General features: G+C 37.3%; 1 protein-coding gene across 1 annotated transcript in view; it reads right to left on the bottom strand.

Annotated features, from left to right (window-relative positions):
• Nucleotides 1–624: 624 nt before the first annotated feature.
• LOC126412452 (RNA-binding protein 28) overlaps nucleotides 625–13,402 on the bottom strand; it is a 119,393-nt gene continuing 106,615 nt past the window's right edge. Inside the window, exons 13-14 of the mRNA XM_050082060.1 lie at nucleotides 1,545–1,979; nucleotides 625–871 (exon numbers count right to left, since the gene is read on the bottom strand). Coding sequence (XP_049938017.1) covers nucleotides 755–871; nucleotides 1,545–1,979 — 552 coding nt within the window. The 3' untranslated portion in view covers nucleotides 625–754. The remainder of the gene's footprint in view (nucleotides 872–1,544; nucleotides 1,980–13,402) is intronic.

The following is a 13,402-nucleotide window of genomic DNA, read 5'->3' on the forward strand; positions in this document are numbered from 1 at the left end:
CAACAGGTCCTCCTATTGTGTGGTGCTTTGCACAATATGGTGCTGTACAAGTTACATAAGTGCTGGATATATTTAGGAATATGTGAAAAATACAATCCTGCAACTTCGCAACAAAATCGTGCGGAATTTTCGACGGCAACAACACAACAAAAATACTTCGCCACAGTGGAATAATAAAAATCAAAAACAGACGATAATGTAAAGTGTATCTTGAAAATCATGTGAACAGCTGTCTGATGATGAACTTGCCAGTTCGAAACCGGTAATGGCGCTATTTACCAAAATAAATAGCAGTATTAACAGTGGCTGGTTGCTGTTTTCTTCTCTGTAAGAAGTAACCTACATTAAGGTCCTCCTATACTTCTTTTGAAAATGAACTCTGAATACCTTATCCTTTACTGTATCACGTGGCAATATATTATTATGTCTTCTTCATTTTCTTTCTTGCTTGCTTGGAAAATATGGCATATCATCATTTTTAGTATCAAAGCCTTTAGCATCAAAGCTCATGGCATTATCAAGTGTTGTCACTTTTGTGAAAGTTTTTTTGTCTTGCATATTAAACTTTTGAAGGCAGTATTAAAGATATGTATATTTTTTGTTGGATATTCTGATAATAAAAAGTTATAAAAAACTGAAACATTTATTTACAAATAATGCAGAAACTGCATTAAAATACAAAATACTGTACAAAATTAAAGTTTCATATGATATCTACATAAACATAAATAAATACAAAACACATCTTTACATTTCATTCATACCACTTCTTGAAGTCGGAAGCTGAATTCAGTTTAGACTTGTACGCATTTATTAATTTATTTAATGTTTTGTCTTCTTCCTTATGTTTTCTTCGGCTGTTCTGTTTTTGCTGAAACAGAACAATGAAATAAATATACAGAAGATAATTCAGAATGGTGACACACGGAGGAGGATTGTTACAAATTTGTAATAACTCTGTTGTATCTTTCAAGAAAATCAGCATAAAGAAATGGAGGTTTTGTACAAAAGCCTGAACAATTACATTGTTTCTCAAAACAAAATGTCTGTGGATAAATAAATTACATTATTTACCAAATCGTAAAATATTATGAACATCGAGACTGAAGTGCTGTTACATTTAAATTTGCCTTCTACATGTAAATAATTAAAGTATTGCAATTTCTTAGATTTTCTCAGTAACTTAAGGAAATAAAACTCAGATAAATGAGACTGTTGTGAGAAGGATTATCATAAATAACAAACTGTAAGGTAACCAACGTGACAAAAAAGGGCAACAATAGGTTGAAAGTAAAAGATTTTATGTTTTCTGTTTTGAATGCCTACAAAAACAACTTTTTCAATAATTTCCTATACATTGTCCCTTTGTAAGAACTCTTATTGCATTTACAGAATAAAAGATGATTAAATTTATTCTAGGTCATGTGGCCATTATTTTAGTTTTTGCTGAAACTTTGGAAAAGAGCTCTAGCTATCCTTGTTCATATTCTCAAATTGCATGTTTTCTTTTAAACAATATTTCTAAGACTGCATTATGTACATACCTTTGGCTGTTTTATTGGTTCTTGAGAAATATGCTGCTTTAATCTTCTTTGTTTCAGTTTTTCTTTCTTTTTACTTTGTTTCACATGCTTCACATGAAGAGTTGCTTGCTTTTTAAGAGCAAATTTTGTAGGAAGTTTCACATTCCCTGGTTTTGAAATAATACCAACATACTCATTAGTCTCTGTTTCATTATTATGAGCCGCATTACTTTCTTTCTTCAACTTCTTTTTAGCTCTCATTTCCACATTTTTTCGCTTCCTCTTCTGCTTTTTTGATTCATGTTGCTGAACTGCCTCCATATTTACATGGTTAGACTTCCAGTCAGTCTTTGGAGGATTTCTGCCTGGATGGTTGTTTGTGCGACTTCTTTCTAGCCGCTGCTGTTTTGCCTTCAGTATGGCTTTATTTTCAATTGAAAATGAAACAATAGGTCTCTGAAAAATAAAATTACTAACACAGTGAATATATGCAACTTTCTGATACAATTAGAAAACTATAATTAAACTTTACAATCACTTATGACACCACATTTGTGAGAGCTCAAATTAACAAGTAACTGTAGTTTGAAGGATCGTTTACTCGATATTTTCAAATCCTCACCCTCTTCTTTCAACTAACAGCCCAACAGCTGACGGTGACAGCTTAATGGGAGACATACAGAGAGTAAGGTTAACTTTTGTACTGCTACCTGTAATGATCCTGCCAAATTTTTTATAGGGGACATAATCTGGTTTACAGAAGTGAAGATAGAACATACCAGTTAAAAATGAAGGGATCAAGTGAGAGTGAGAGTGAGAGTGAGTGAGAGTGAGTGAGAGAGAGAGAGAGAGAGAGAGGTGTGGGAGGACATATTACCACTCATTTTTAGGTGAGTACCTGCCACTTCTCCTCTGTTTTTTACATGTCAGAATTTCCATCACTGTAAAAGTTGTCAATTTTTCAGAAGTTGTGTGAATAAAATTGACTTGTGCAATGAGACAGAGACATCACTTGTTACATATCAGTTTTTGTTGCATATTTTCCTCCCAAGTCATGACTTTCAGTGATGTTTCCTTCCCACATCTGTACATCTTCCCATAACTTTTTCCTATTTGCCTTTCAGTTTTCATAAAAGATGTGCTTAAAAATGGGGTATTACCTTTGCATACATTTCTATATTTTCCCATTCTGTGTTCATCAACCCTTCACAATTGTTCCTACTTGGGCAACTCCAATGAAAATAACCTCTGATTAGAAATGGTATCATTACTGGTTTCAACTTAGAAAGTGATCATCAGATCATATGAATAGGTTACACAGTATCTCATCAAAAAGGATGTGTACTGTACTTCTGCAAAAGTTAGAACCAAAGTTTTAGTCACATAATTTTTGATAAATTGTTATGTAATGCATTCAAATCATCTTATGATGACTTTCTGTGAAGTCAAAGCTGGTAACGATACCATTTGTGTGACTCCAGGCTGCAAGAGGCCACAAAAGAATTCCGTTTGTAAAACAATCAATATGTTCCCTTAGGCAGTATTCCTAATCTCCCCAGTTAGACACTGGACTCGCATTCGGGAGGACGACGGTTCAATCCCGCGTCCGGCCATCCTGATTTAGGTTTTCCGTGATTTCCCTAAATTGCTCCAGGCAAATGCCGGGATGGTTCCTTTCAAAGGGCACGGCCGACTTCCTTCCCTGTCCTTCCCTAATCCGGTGAGACCGATGACCTCGCTGTCTGGTCTCCTTCCCCAAACCAACCAACCAACCTAATCTCCCCAAAGGAAATGTTCATTTGTTTCTAATGAGTCTGCATCACAAGCAATTTCTCCAATATATTTTACATCCATATAGTCATCAAAGCAAGCCAAGTGTGCTCACAGCTGCCCTGTGTTGCCAATACAGTAAAATGAGTCTGGATCACAAGCAATTTCTCCAATATATTTTACATCCACATAGTCATCAAAGCAAGCTCAATGTGCTCACAGCTGCCCTGTGTTGCCAATACAGCAAAATTTTGGAAAAAAATATGAAAGAGGGCTATTTCTGCAATTGCCATTACAATGGTGATCTAATTTTGTTCCCAATCTACAACAATAATTACACAGAAAATTAGCTAAATTTGTTTATCTGGAGATTTTCTTGGTGAAGTAAGGTAAACGTTATGAAATGGCAACAAAGAATGTGCACTATTCAGCTGTACATTTAATTGCATTCCATTTTTCATTTTAACAATATCTATTGGCTAGGTGTGGAATAGTTCAGTTCCACATGATTTGTTTGATGTATGGTTCCCTGCTGGTCATTTACAGATTATGAAATAGCACAGTGGATTAAATTTAACAAACTACTCATATTACAAGCGAAACATATATTTAACAGCAAAGTAAATATGTCTACTACACAACACGTAATCTAGAGACTAGAAGGAGCTGTCCAGGAAAAAATTATTTCAGGGACGAATGATTTTACATTAGTTTTAACTTTGTTTTGCTACCTGTCAGATATTTTATGTTAGTATGCAAATGATCAAATATTCTCATGGCTTCATGTTTAGCTCCCTTAATGAGCCACCGACAGCTTTAACACATTGCAGTCGGGTCACAGATACTACTTCAATCCCTCAGAAGTCGTAGACTTTTGCGCCTTTTTTACATGGCTCTTGACCAAAAGGTAATGAAGGAAAGCAAAACCTTCTCACTGATGTGTTTGTTATCATCCTATATCTAAACATTTGTTTAAAGTTTTTTGTAAGATATCATATATTTACAGAATTATTATATTTTGAAAATTAGATGATTCAGAGGTAGAAAAAAAGTTTGAAATTGCAAGAAATCAGAATTTATTATAAAATAAATGTACAAAATTATTTCATTGAAATTTTACAACTCTTTTCATTGAGTAAAATTTGCCTTTGTGTGATATTGCTTGAAACAATCAGGTAGACACAATCCTACATTACATTCTTCACACCACCATCTCGTCTCCCTTCTCACTCGTTTGCCAGTACTCCGTGCGCCCTTCTCAGAGCAAACAATGCAATATCTTGATGCCTATTTCTTGCTTGTTGTCGATGGGACGTGAGTGGGGAAATGCCTTGCTGCTAGCCTGTTTGCTGCTGAACCCTGCTTTTCATTTTCGTTGAAAACTTCGCCGGATTTCTCCAGTATTTGTTTTCCCAGGTTCACCATAAAAGTAAACAAGCTGGATCGTTTGTGAGAGACAGGCCGAAGTTTCTTGTACAGAATGTAAGAATTGACCACGCACATCATAAATACATGAAAAAATACCTTTTTCCACCATTTCATTGTTCGTCGTTGAAAATAATAGTAGATCACCAGCTGATCTCCACGATCAACACCAGTTTTATTTTTATTATAATCAAGTATGAGATCAGGCTTCAGTTTTTCTACCATTCCAGCCTTGGATTTTGTCCTAGTAACACTACTTGTCATTCTATGTTTGGTAGAAAGGGCAAACACATCCCTAGTATCTTTCCAGTGAAGTGCTAGCACGGAATTTTTTCTCTTGAATACGATTTCACCTCTTCTTAGTTTATTCTGTTTGAATTCCTGTGGTAGGCCTCTTCTGTTTCTCATTACTGTGCCAACAGCAGATGTGCCCTCATCAAACAACTTTTCAAATAATTTTACAGAAGTATAAAAGCGGTCCATGTACAATGTATGACCCTTACGTAGATAACAGTTGCACAAACGTAGCACCACTGAATCTGCACTGTTGTCTTTTTCACCTGCACCGGTGTACACTTCACAGTTCAAAACATATCCTGTTGCTGAATCACTTAGAATGAAAAATTTTGTACCATACCTGCTCGGTTTGTTCTTGATATATACTCGAATTCGAATTCTCCCTCTGAATGGACATAAACCTTCATCAACTGTGAGATTCTCGCCAGGAGAAAAACTGTTCTTGCTTTTCAGTACAAAGTTATCAAAAAAAGGTCGGATTTTGTGTATAGGATCATGGTTTGGTTGACCCCTTCGTACATAATTGTCGTTGTTATTTACGTAAAGCATAAAGTAAATTGACCTAAATCTGTCTCATTTCATGATTTTTGCAGGTAAGGAGGAATCTAGCATTAGGTCATTGCTCCAATAGTCCGTAATATTTGGTTTGTGTACAAGGCACATGTGAATAATTATAGCAAAAAACTGACACATCTCATGTAGCCTCACAGCAGACTAATTGGCCCAAAGCGACCTGGAAGTTATTTTATTTTGCATCCGCAATTTGGAAATTGTTGCTGCAGCGTAGCGGCTTGTTTCTGTCTTTATATTTTTGATGACATTTGCGTCAATAAAGACGCTCCAACAGTCAAATTCAGTGCTTTCGGCGCTCAAAGGTGCCAAGACATTACTTACGCCTTCAAAGAGCGGTAATTGTTGTAGGACATCGTCATTTACCCATTCAACAACGTTGTTTTGGGACTGCTGTTGTTGTATTCTGCCTCTGCCTTTTTGAATGGGAGCTTCACACTCTTCTAATACGTCTGATGGCTCATTTTCATTTTCGGACCACTCGTTGTGACCTTCGAAATAAATGACATAAGTCAGTGAAACTGCCGAGATTATAATTGTGATTCGTAAACACAATGACTGACCATTATAATTACCATCTATTTCAGAAGAACTATTTTCAGTTTGAAATCCATCATCGTCAATTTCAGATCCAGATTCTTCCAGCAGCCTCAGAATTTCCTCTTCAGTCAAACTGTCCCCCATTTTGTGACAAACGTTTGCGATAAAGACAACTACATAAGCACACTGCAAGGAGTGAATGCGCGGGATTTGTTTTGGCGCCTTTTTTGAGTGACAAAGAGCTTAGAGGATGCAGGAACACCATCTAGCGGTCGTCCGATGCACTACAAGACCGAAACACTCAACTCCAGATGTCACTACACGGATATAATGCGCCGCAACCTGAAATAATAATCGAGAACGCGGCGCTCGCTGAATCTCCGAGCGCCGACTGTTACGGCAATAAATGCGCGCTCGTAGTTTCTACGGGCAACGACCGGAATGTGTTAATAAGGAATAATATATGTTTTTTTTTCTTTCTAGTGTTGTAGCTATGGACATTATTATTTTTTTCAAACTGCTATGGATCATTTATGATGAACTCAAAAGATTTTTGCAATATATTTTTCTGTAGAGAGTAGTGTCTAAGAGCTGGTGCTACAATAGCAGATCTTATGAAACAAATTCATTTATAGCACTGTTTTGTAAGTTGGAAAACAAATTATGCACCAAAAAACCATTGAATAAGGGGCTTCTGTAGTCTTGTGACTATTTTGACTGGCATAGTGTCGGGGAGTTTATTCCACTCTTCACAGAAACTAGTGACACTGAGGCAAGGGTTATTTGATGTCTACACCATTCTCAACAGAAACCTATGTCAATGAAACAAGAGAGACCTTCTTCAGACTATAAATCAGGCTGAATGACTTTAAGCAATTTAACATTCTCATTGGCACAAAAACAATGTATAAACCTTTGTAAAGTCTACTCCTCATATACATGACACAGTGCCTCAATCCATAAAAAACTTCAAATGACCACAATAATACAAAAAAACCATATTCAACGAATTTTTACTACACATTTTTTTCAGACCTATGAAAGGTTAGCCTACCAAATTTCTCTCATATTCACCTTCTATTCTGGTGCAAAACACCATAGTTCCATTATTTGCTATTTTTCTAGGTGTAAAGAAATCACTATATCGAGACTGAGTCTTTGGAGTTCCCTTGTCAGGTTTTCTAGCTTCCCTACCACGTTCAAACTTCAGACATTCCACACCCGACTTGTAGAATGTTATCATTTTATTGGTTATTGAGTCTTTTTCTCATGGTCATTTCCCCCTTGACAGTCCCCTCACGGAATCTTTTGCCAATGGAGAAATCATCAAGACCCTTTTTCAATTAAAGGCCATATGTTCTGTGGATACACATCATGTGCCTTTAATGCAGTGGTTTTCACTGCCTTCTGCATTCTCATGCCGTTGCTCAGTGTTGATTCTTCCACCTTTAGGGGTAGTTTCCCACCACCTTTACAGGCAGTTTCCCACCCCGAAGTAAAGACAGTGCCCTGAACCTCTTACTGCTTCCCCATTCTCTTTGACAAGGCCATTGGCATAATGAGGGTGACTAATGCCAGAAGTCTTCTGCCACCAATGCTGAAGATTTTTATTCAAAACTTAACAAGTGAAGGGTTTGAACCCAAGACCAAGGATGTTTTGATTACTTATCAAAGATGCTACCCTTAGACCATGGGTGCAATACCTCAATCTAGGTATATTGTGGTGTCAGTGAAGTGAAATGGAAAGAAGACAATGATTCCTGGTCAAATGAGTTACGGGTAATATCAACAGCAGCAGAAAATGGTATAATGGGAGTAGGGTTCATTATGAATAGGAAGGTAGGGCAGAGAGTGTGTTTTTTGTGAACAGTTCAGAGATAGTGTTGTTCTCAACAGAATCGACAACAAACCAACACCAATAATGATTGCCGAGGTACACATGCCAATGTTGCAAGCTGAAGATGAAGAGATAGAGGAGGTATATGAGGGTATTAAACAGATAAGTCAGTATGTAAAGGGAGACGAAAATCTAATAGTCGTGAGGGATTGGAATGTGGTTGTAGGGGAAGGAATAAAAGAAACTATTGCAAGAGGATAGGGACTTCATACTAGGAATGAGAAAGGAGAAAGAGTAATTGAGTTCTGCAATAAATTTCAGCTAGAAATAGCGAATACTTCATTCAAGAATCACAAGAGGCAGAGGTGTACTTGGAAAAGACCAGGAGATATCGGAAGATTTCAGTTAGATTACATCATGGTCTGACAGAGATTCTGAAATCAGATACTGGATTGTAAGACATACCCAGGAGTAGATATAGATTCAGATCACAATTCAGTAGTGACGAAGGGTAGGCTGAAGTTTAAGAAATTAGTCAAGGAAAATCAATATGCAAAGAAGTGGGATACGGAAGAACAAAGGAATTAAGACATACACTTTTTTAGTTCTCTAAGGCTATGGAGGCTAAAAAGAGTAATCACAGAAGTTGGGAAGAAAACCATAGATACAAAGAGGGTAACTGCGAAGACATTGTGGGTAACAGAAGAAATACTTCAGTCGACTGATGAAAGAACGAAGTACAAAAATGTCCGGGAAAATCAGGAATACAGAAGTAGAAGTCGCTGAGGAATGAAATAAACAGGAAGTGCATGGAAGCTAAGATGGAATGGGTATATGAAACCTGTGAAGAAATTGAAATGAAATGATTGTCAAACGGACTGACTCAGTGTACAGAAAAGTCTAAACAACCTTCAGTGAAATTAAAAGCAAGGATGATAACATCAAGAGTGCAATGGGTATTCCACTATTAACTGTAGACGACAGAGCGGCTAGGTGGAAAGAGTACACTAAAGGCCTCTATGAAGAGGAAGATTTTCCTGATGTGATAGAAGAAGAAAAATGAGTCAATATTGAAGGGATATAGGGGATCCACTATTAGAATGATAATTTAAAAGAGCTTGGTAGATTTAAGATCAAATAAGGCAGAAAGGATAGGTAACATTCACCAGAATTTCTCAAATCAATTGCAACAAAAAAACTAATCACGCTGGTGTGTAGAATGTATGTGCCTGGTGATATAGCACCACACTTTTGAAAAAAATAGCAACCAAACAATTCCGAAGACTTCAAGTGCTGACAAGTGCAAAAATTATAGCACAATCAGCTTAAAAGCTCATGCATTAAAGTTGCTGACAAGAATAATGTACAGAAAAATAGAAAAGAAAACTGAGGGTGTGTTAGATGACGATCATTTTGGCTTTAGGAAAGGTAAAGGCATTGGGGAGGCAGTTCTGATGTTGAGGTTGATAATGGAAGCAAGATTAAGGCACTTTCATAAAATTTGTTGACCTGGAAAAAGCATTCAACAATGTCAAATGGCAAAAGATGTTCGAAATTCTGGTGAGAAAAAGGGTAAAATATGGGGAGAGATGGATAATATACAACATGCACAAGAATCTAGAGGGAATAATAAGAGTACAAGTACAATTACAAAATGTTTGGATTAAAAAGGGTGTACAACAGGCACGTAATCTTTTGTCCCAACCATTCAGTCTACACACTGAATAAGGAGTGATGGAAATAAAAGAGAGGTTCAAGAGTGGATTTAAAATATACAGTGACATGATATCAATTAGGACATCGCTATCTTCAATGAAAGTGAAGAAGAATTATGGGATCTGCTGAATGGAATGAACAATCTAATGAGTACAGAATATGGAGTGAGAGTAAATCAAAGAAAGATGAAAGTAATTAGAAGTAGCAGAAATGAGAAGAGTTACAAACTTAACATCATGATTGATGACTGTGAAGTAGATGAAGTTACGGAATTCTACTACCTATGCAGCAAAATAAACAAAGATGAATGGGGCAAGTAGGACATAAAAAGCAGACTAGCACTGGCAAAAAGGGCATTCCTGGCTAAAAGAAGTCTACTAGTATCAAACATAGGCCTTAGTTTGAGGAAGAAATTTCTGAGAATGTATGTTTGGAGCACAGCATTGTATGGTAGTGAAACATGGACTGTAGGAAAATTAGAACAAAAGAAAATTAAAGTATCTGAGATCTGGTGCTACAGACAAATGTTGAAAATTAGATGTACTGATAAGGTAAGAAATGAAGAGGTTCTGAGCCCAATCAGAGAGGAAAGGAATATATGGAAAAATTGATATGGAGAAGGGACAGGATGATTGGATATCTGTTAAGACTTCAGGGACAAACTTCCATTGAACTAGAGGGAGGCTTGGAGTGTAAAACCTGTAGAGGAAGACAGAGACTACAAAACATCTGACAAATAATTGACGACGTAATTTGCAAGTGCTACTCTGTGATGAAGAGGCCCACGAGGGGAATTCATGGCAGGCTGCATGAAGCTAGTCAGAAGACTGATGACTCACAAAGAGAGAGAGAGGGAGAGGGAGAGGGAGAGGGAGAGGGAGAGAGAGAGAGAGAGGGAGAGGGAGAGAGAGAGGGAGAGAGAGAGAGAGAGAGAGGGAGAGGGAGAGGGAGAGAGAGAGAGAGAGAGAGAGAGAGAGAGAGAGAGAGAGAGAGAATTCTTGCAAGAGTCAGAATTTATTTGAGGAGAAAAAGTTGAAGGTGCAGTTAGAATGCCTAACTCCATGACTACAAAACATCCAACAAATAATTGATGACGTAATTTGCAAGTGCTACTCTATGATGAAGGCCCACGAGGGGAATTCATGGCAGGCTGCATGAAGCTAGTCAGAAGACTGATGACTCACAAAGAGAGAGGGAGAGAGAAAGAGAAAGAGAGAGAGAGAGAGAGAGAGAGAGAGAGTATATACGGGTTGTCTTACACATACAGATGAAACTTTGGCTATTGAGGTCACATGCAGTTTTATTTTGAAGAATTCAGAAAGGCAGGGATGAGCAAATGATACTTGCGTTTGAAAACTCTCAAGATTTCCTGATATGCCGAAGTGCTCGATACAGTATCAACTTTGCTTGAATATGCACGACATATGACTCGCTTGGTGCTAGTGCATGGGATACAAATTAAAATATTAATTGGCCAAACAACCTATTGCTCTGCTTAAGATTTGACAATTTTGTGAAACACAAGAGGAAACAGCCCTAAATTCTATCACCTTACAAACTCTTGTTGTATTTGGACAGGTTTGCAATATAAGTTCTCATACATGTATGGCTACTTTCTACAAAATAATACTGCTGATGCTGCTTTTTAAGAATACATAACATTCAAAATTGGAAATATTGGCCTTCAAAAAACATTACTTGATTCGTACCCAAGATCAATATTTTATTTGATTATGAGAGATTGTGATGATTTACTAAGTGCGTTTCAAATGAATAATTCGGTTGCTGTTCACGTATTAGACCACCAGGTAAAAACATTGCCAGCTGTTAATCAGTTTTAGAACACGATGATGACATTCAAATGTAACAAGCAGGAAAATTAATCCACAGTGAAATGTCTAAAAAACGAAATAAATCATATTAAGTTCACTAACTGTTTTGATAAGAATAAATTACAATGGCAAAACCCAACCCAATGCGGAGATAGTAGCAATAGACGTCAGCAGATCACAGGAATCACAGGGGGGGGGGGGGGAGTTTGAGGACTGGATTGAACCATGATTGCAATCTTTTATTTATGGATTAGTTGCTTTTGTTACATACGATTTCCACCGGAAAAGATATTGAAGACCCTGTTTCACAGTTGCTCGAGCACACGACTACGGAAGAGCAGGAGGGGGAACAGTGGTATTGGCTTGGACAAGAGCTAGATGAATGTGGGAAGGGAAGTTGTGAGTGGGCAGCAATTGTGTCATGTTGCCAAACATGGGACTCAATGCATACTTTGGTTTTTGGGAACATCTACCACATTCTGTCGCAGTTGAATTTAGTTTAAAATTGGACAATTAGTCAACAATAGTATTAATTTCTGCAAGAGATGACAAAAGTCTAGATAGTGACCAGTGGCGTACTTAGGTGTTTCGTGCTGTAATGTTTTTGACGCTCACCATGACGTATCATGGGAATGAAAGGGGGTGAGTCAGCAGCTGTGTCTATGCATTCAATGAAAGAGTGGCAGGCAGACAATACTATTGGAAGAGACATTGTAACATTCTCACATCAGTAAACAAGTGAAATCTGATATGTATTCAGATAAAAACAGCTGTGTTCTCACGTCCCACGGTAACCACAAACTCAGAAATCGCAAAGTATTCGGAAGAAATACTTTATAAATTTCACAGCTGTGTTATTAGAATGATGATTAAAAATAATGATACAACAGATGACAGGGTTACTAAGCAAAAAGTGTGGAAAATAGTCTGCAAATTAATGTAAACTATTTATTTTTGTTTATTTTATTTCTCCTCATATTATCAAAATGCAGAAAATCAATAAATGCCATAAATTTAGAATAGGTATAATGTTAACCTTCCAGGCAGATAATTTTTAGTCAGAAAATGTTAAAAAATTTCACAAGTAGCTTTTTTGGGGAAAAAAAAGGGAAGGGAGGTCGTCTTATAATCAGAGTTGCCTTATACTTGGGTAAATACGGTACATTTTCCCAGTCAACTTTCACAGGAAGAACTTTAACACTGGTGACTGGTGTATTCTACTTTGAGTGAAAAATTCCCTGAGCTAATGATGCTTTACTCAAAAGAACAATGAAGAGCTTACACACTGTCCATGAAAATTTTATGACTCAGGAAACTGCTATCTTTAAAATTCACTGCTGAAACCAGATTGTACAGCCAAATGTTTCCCGCCCATATTTTTCTGTCAGAATCTTTTAAGTAATCTATATGGAGCCTCTCTTCTTGTTTGATGATGATGATGATGATGATGATGGTGAGTCCCATACTCCTTTACAGGGCGTAGGGGAGCGACGCGGGAGACTCGCGCCGCCTTACTAGGCAAGGTCCTAGTGGAGGTGGTTTGCCATTGCCTTTCTCCGACCGTAATGGGGATGAATGATGTGATGAAGACGACACAACAACACCCAGTCATCTCGAGTCAGGAAAAATCCCTGACCCCGCCAGGAATCAAACCCTGGACCCCGTGCTTGGGAAGCGAGAATGCTACCGCGAGACCACGAGCTGCGGACTCTTGTATGATAAAAAGCAGTAAATCCAGATTTCTCACAAATAGTTGAAATTTTTACAATGTAGATCTGTAGATTAGGTTCTGTTCAATACAACAACTCTTTGTTTCAATATTATTGACTTTATGTTCAAGTTTTAGATGTGTGGGAACTCCTCTTTTCATCATATTGATTCTATATAAAAAT

Source organism: Schistocerca serialis, chromosome 7 (genome assembly GCF_023864345.2).
Source record: "Schistocerca serialis cubense isolate TAMUIC-IGC-003099 chromosome 7, iqSchSeri2.2, whole genome shotgun sequence".
Lineage (NCBI taxonomy): Eukaryota > Metazoa > Arthropoda > Insecta > Orthoptera > Acrididae > Schistocerca > Schistocerca serialis.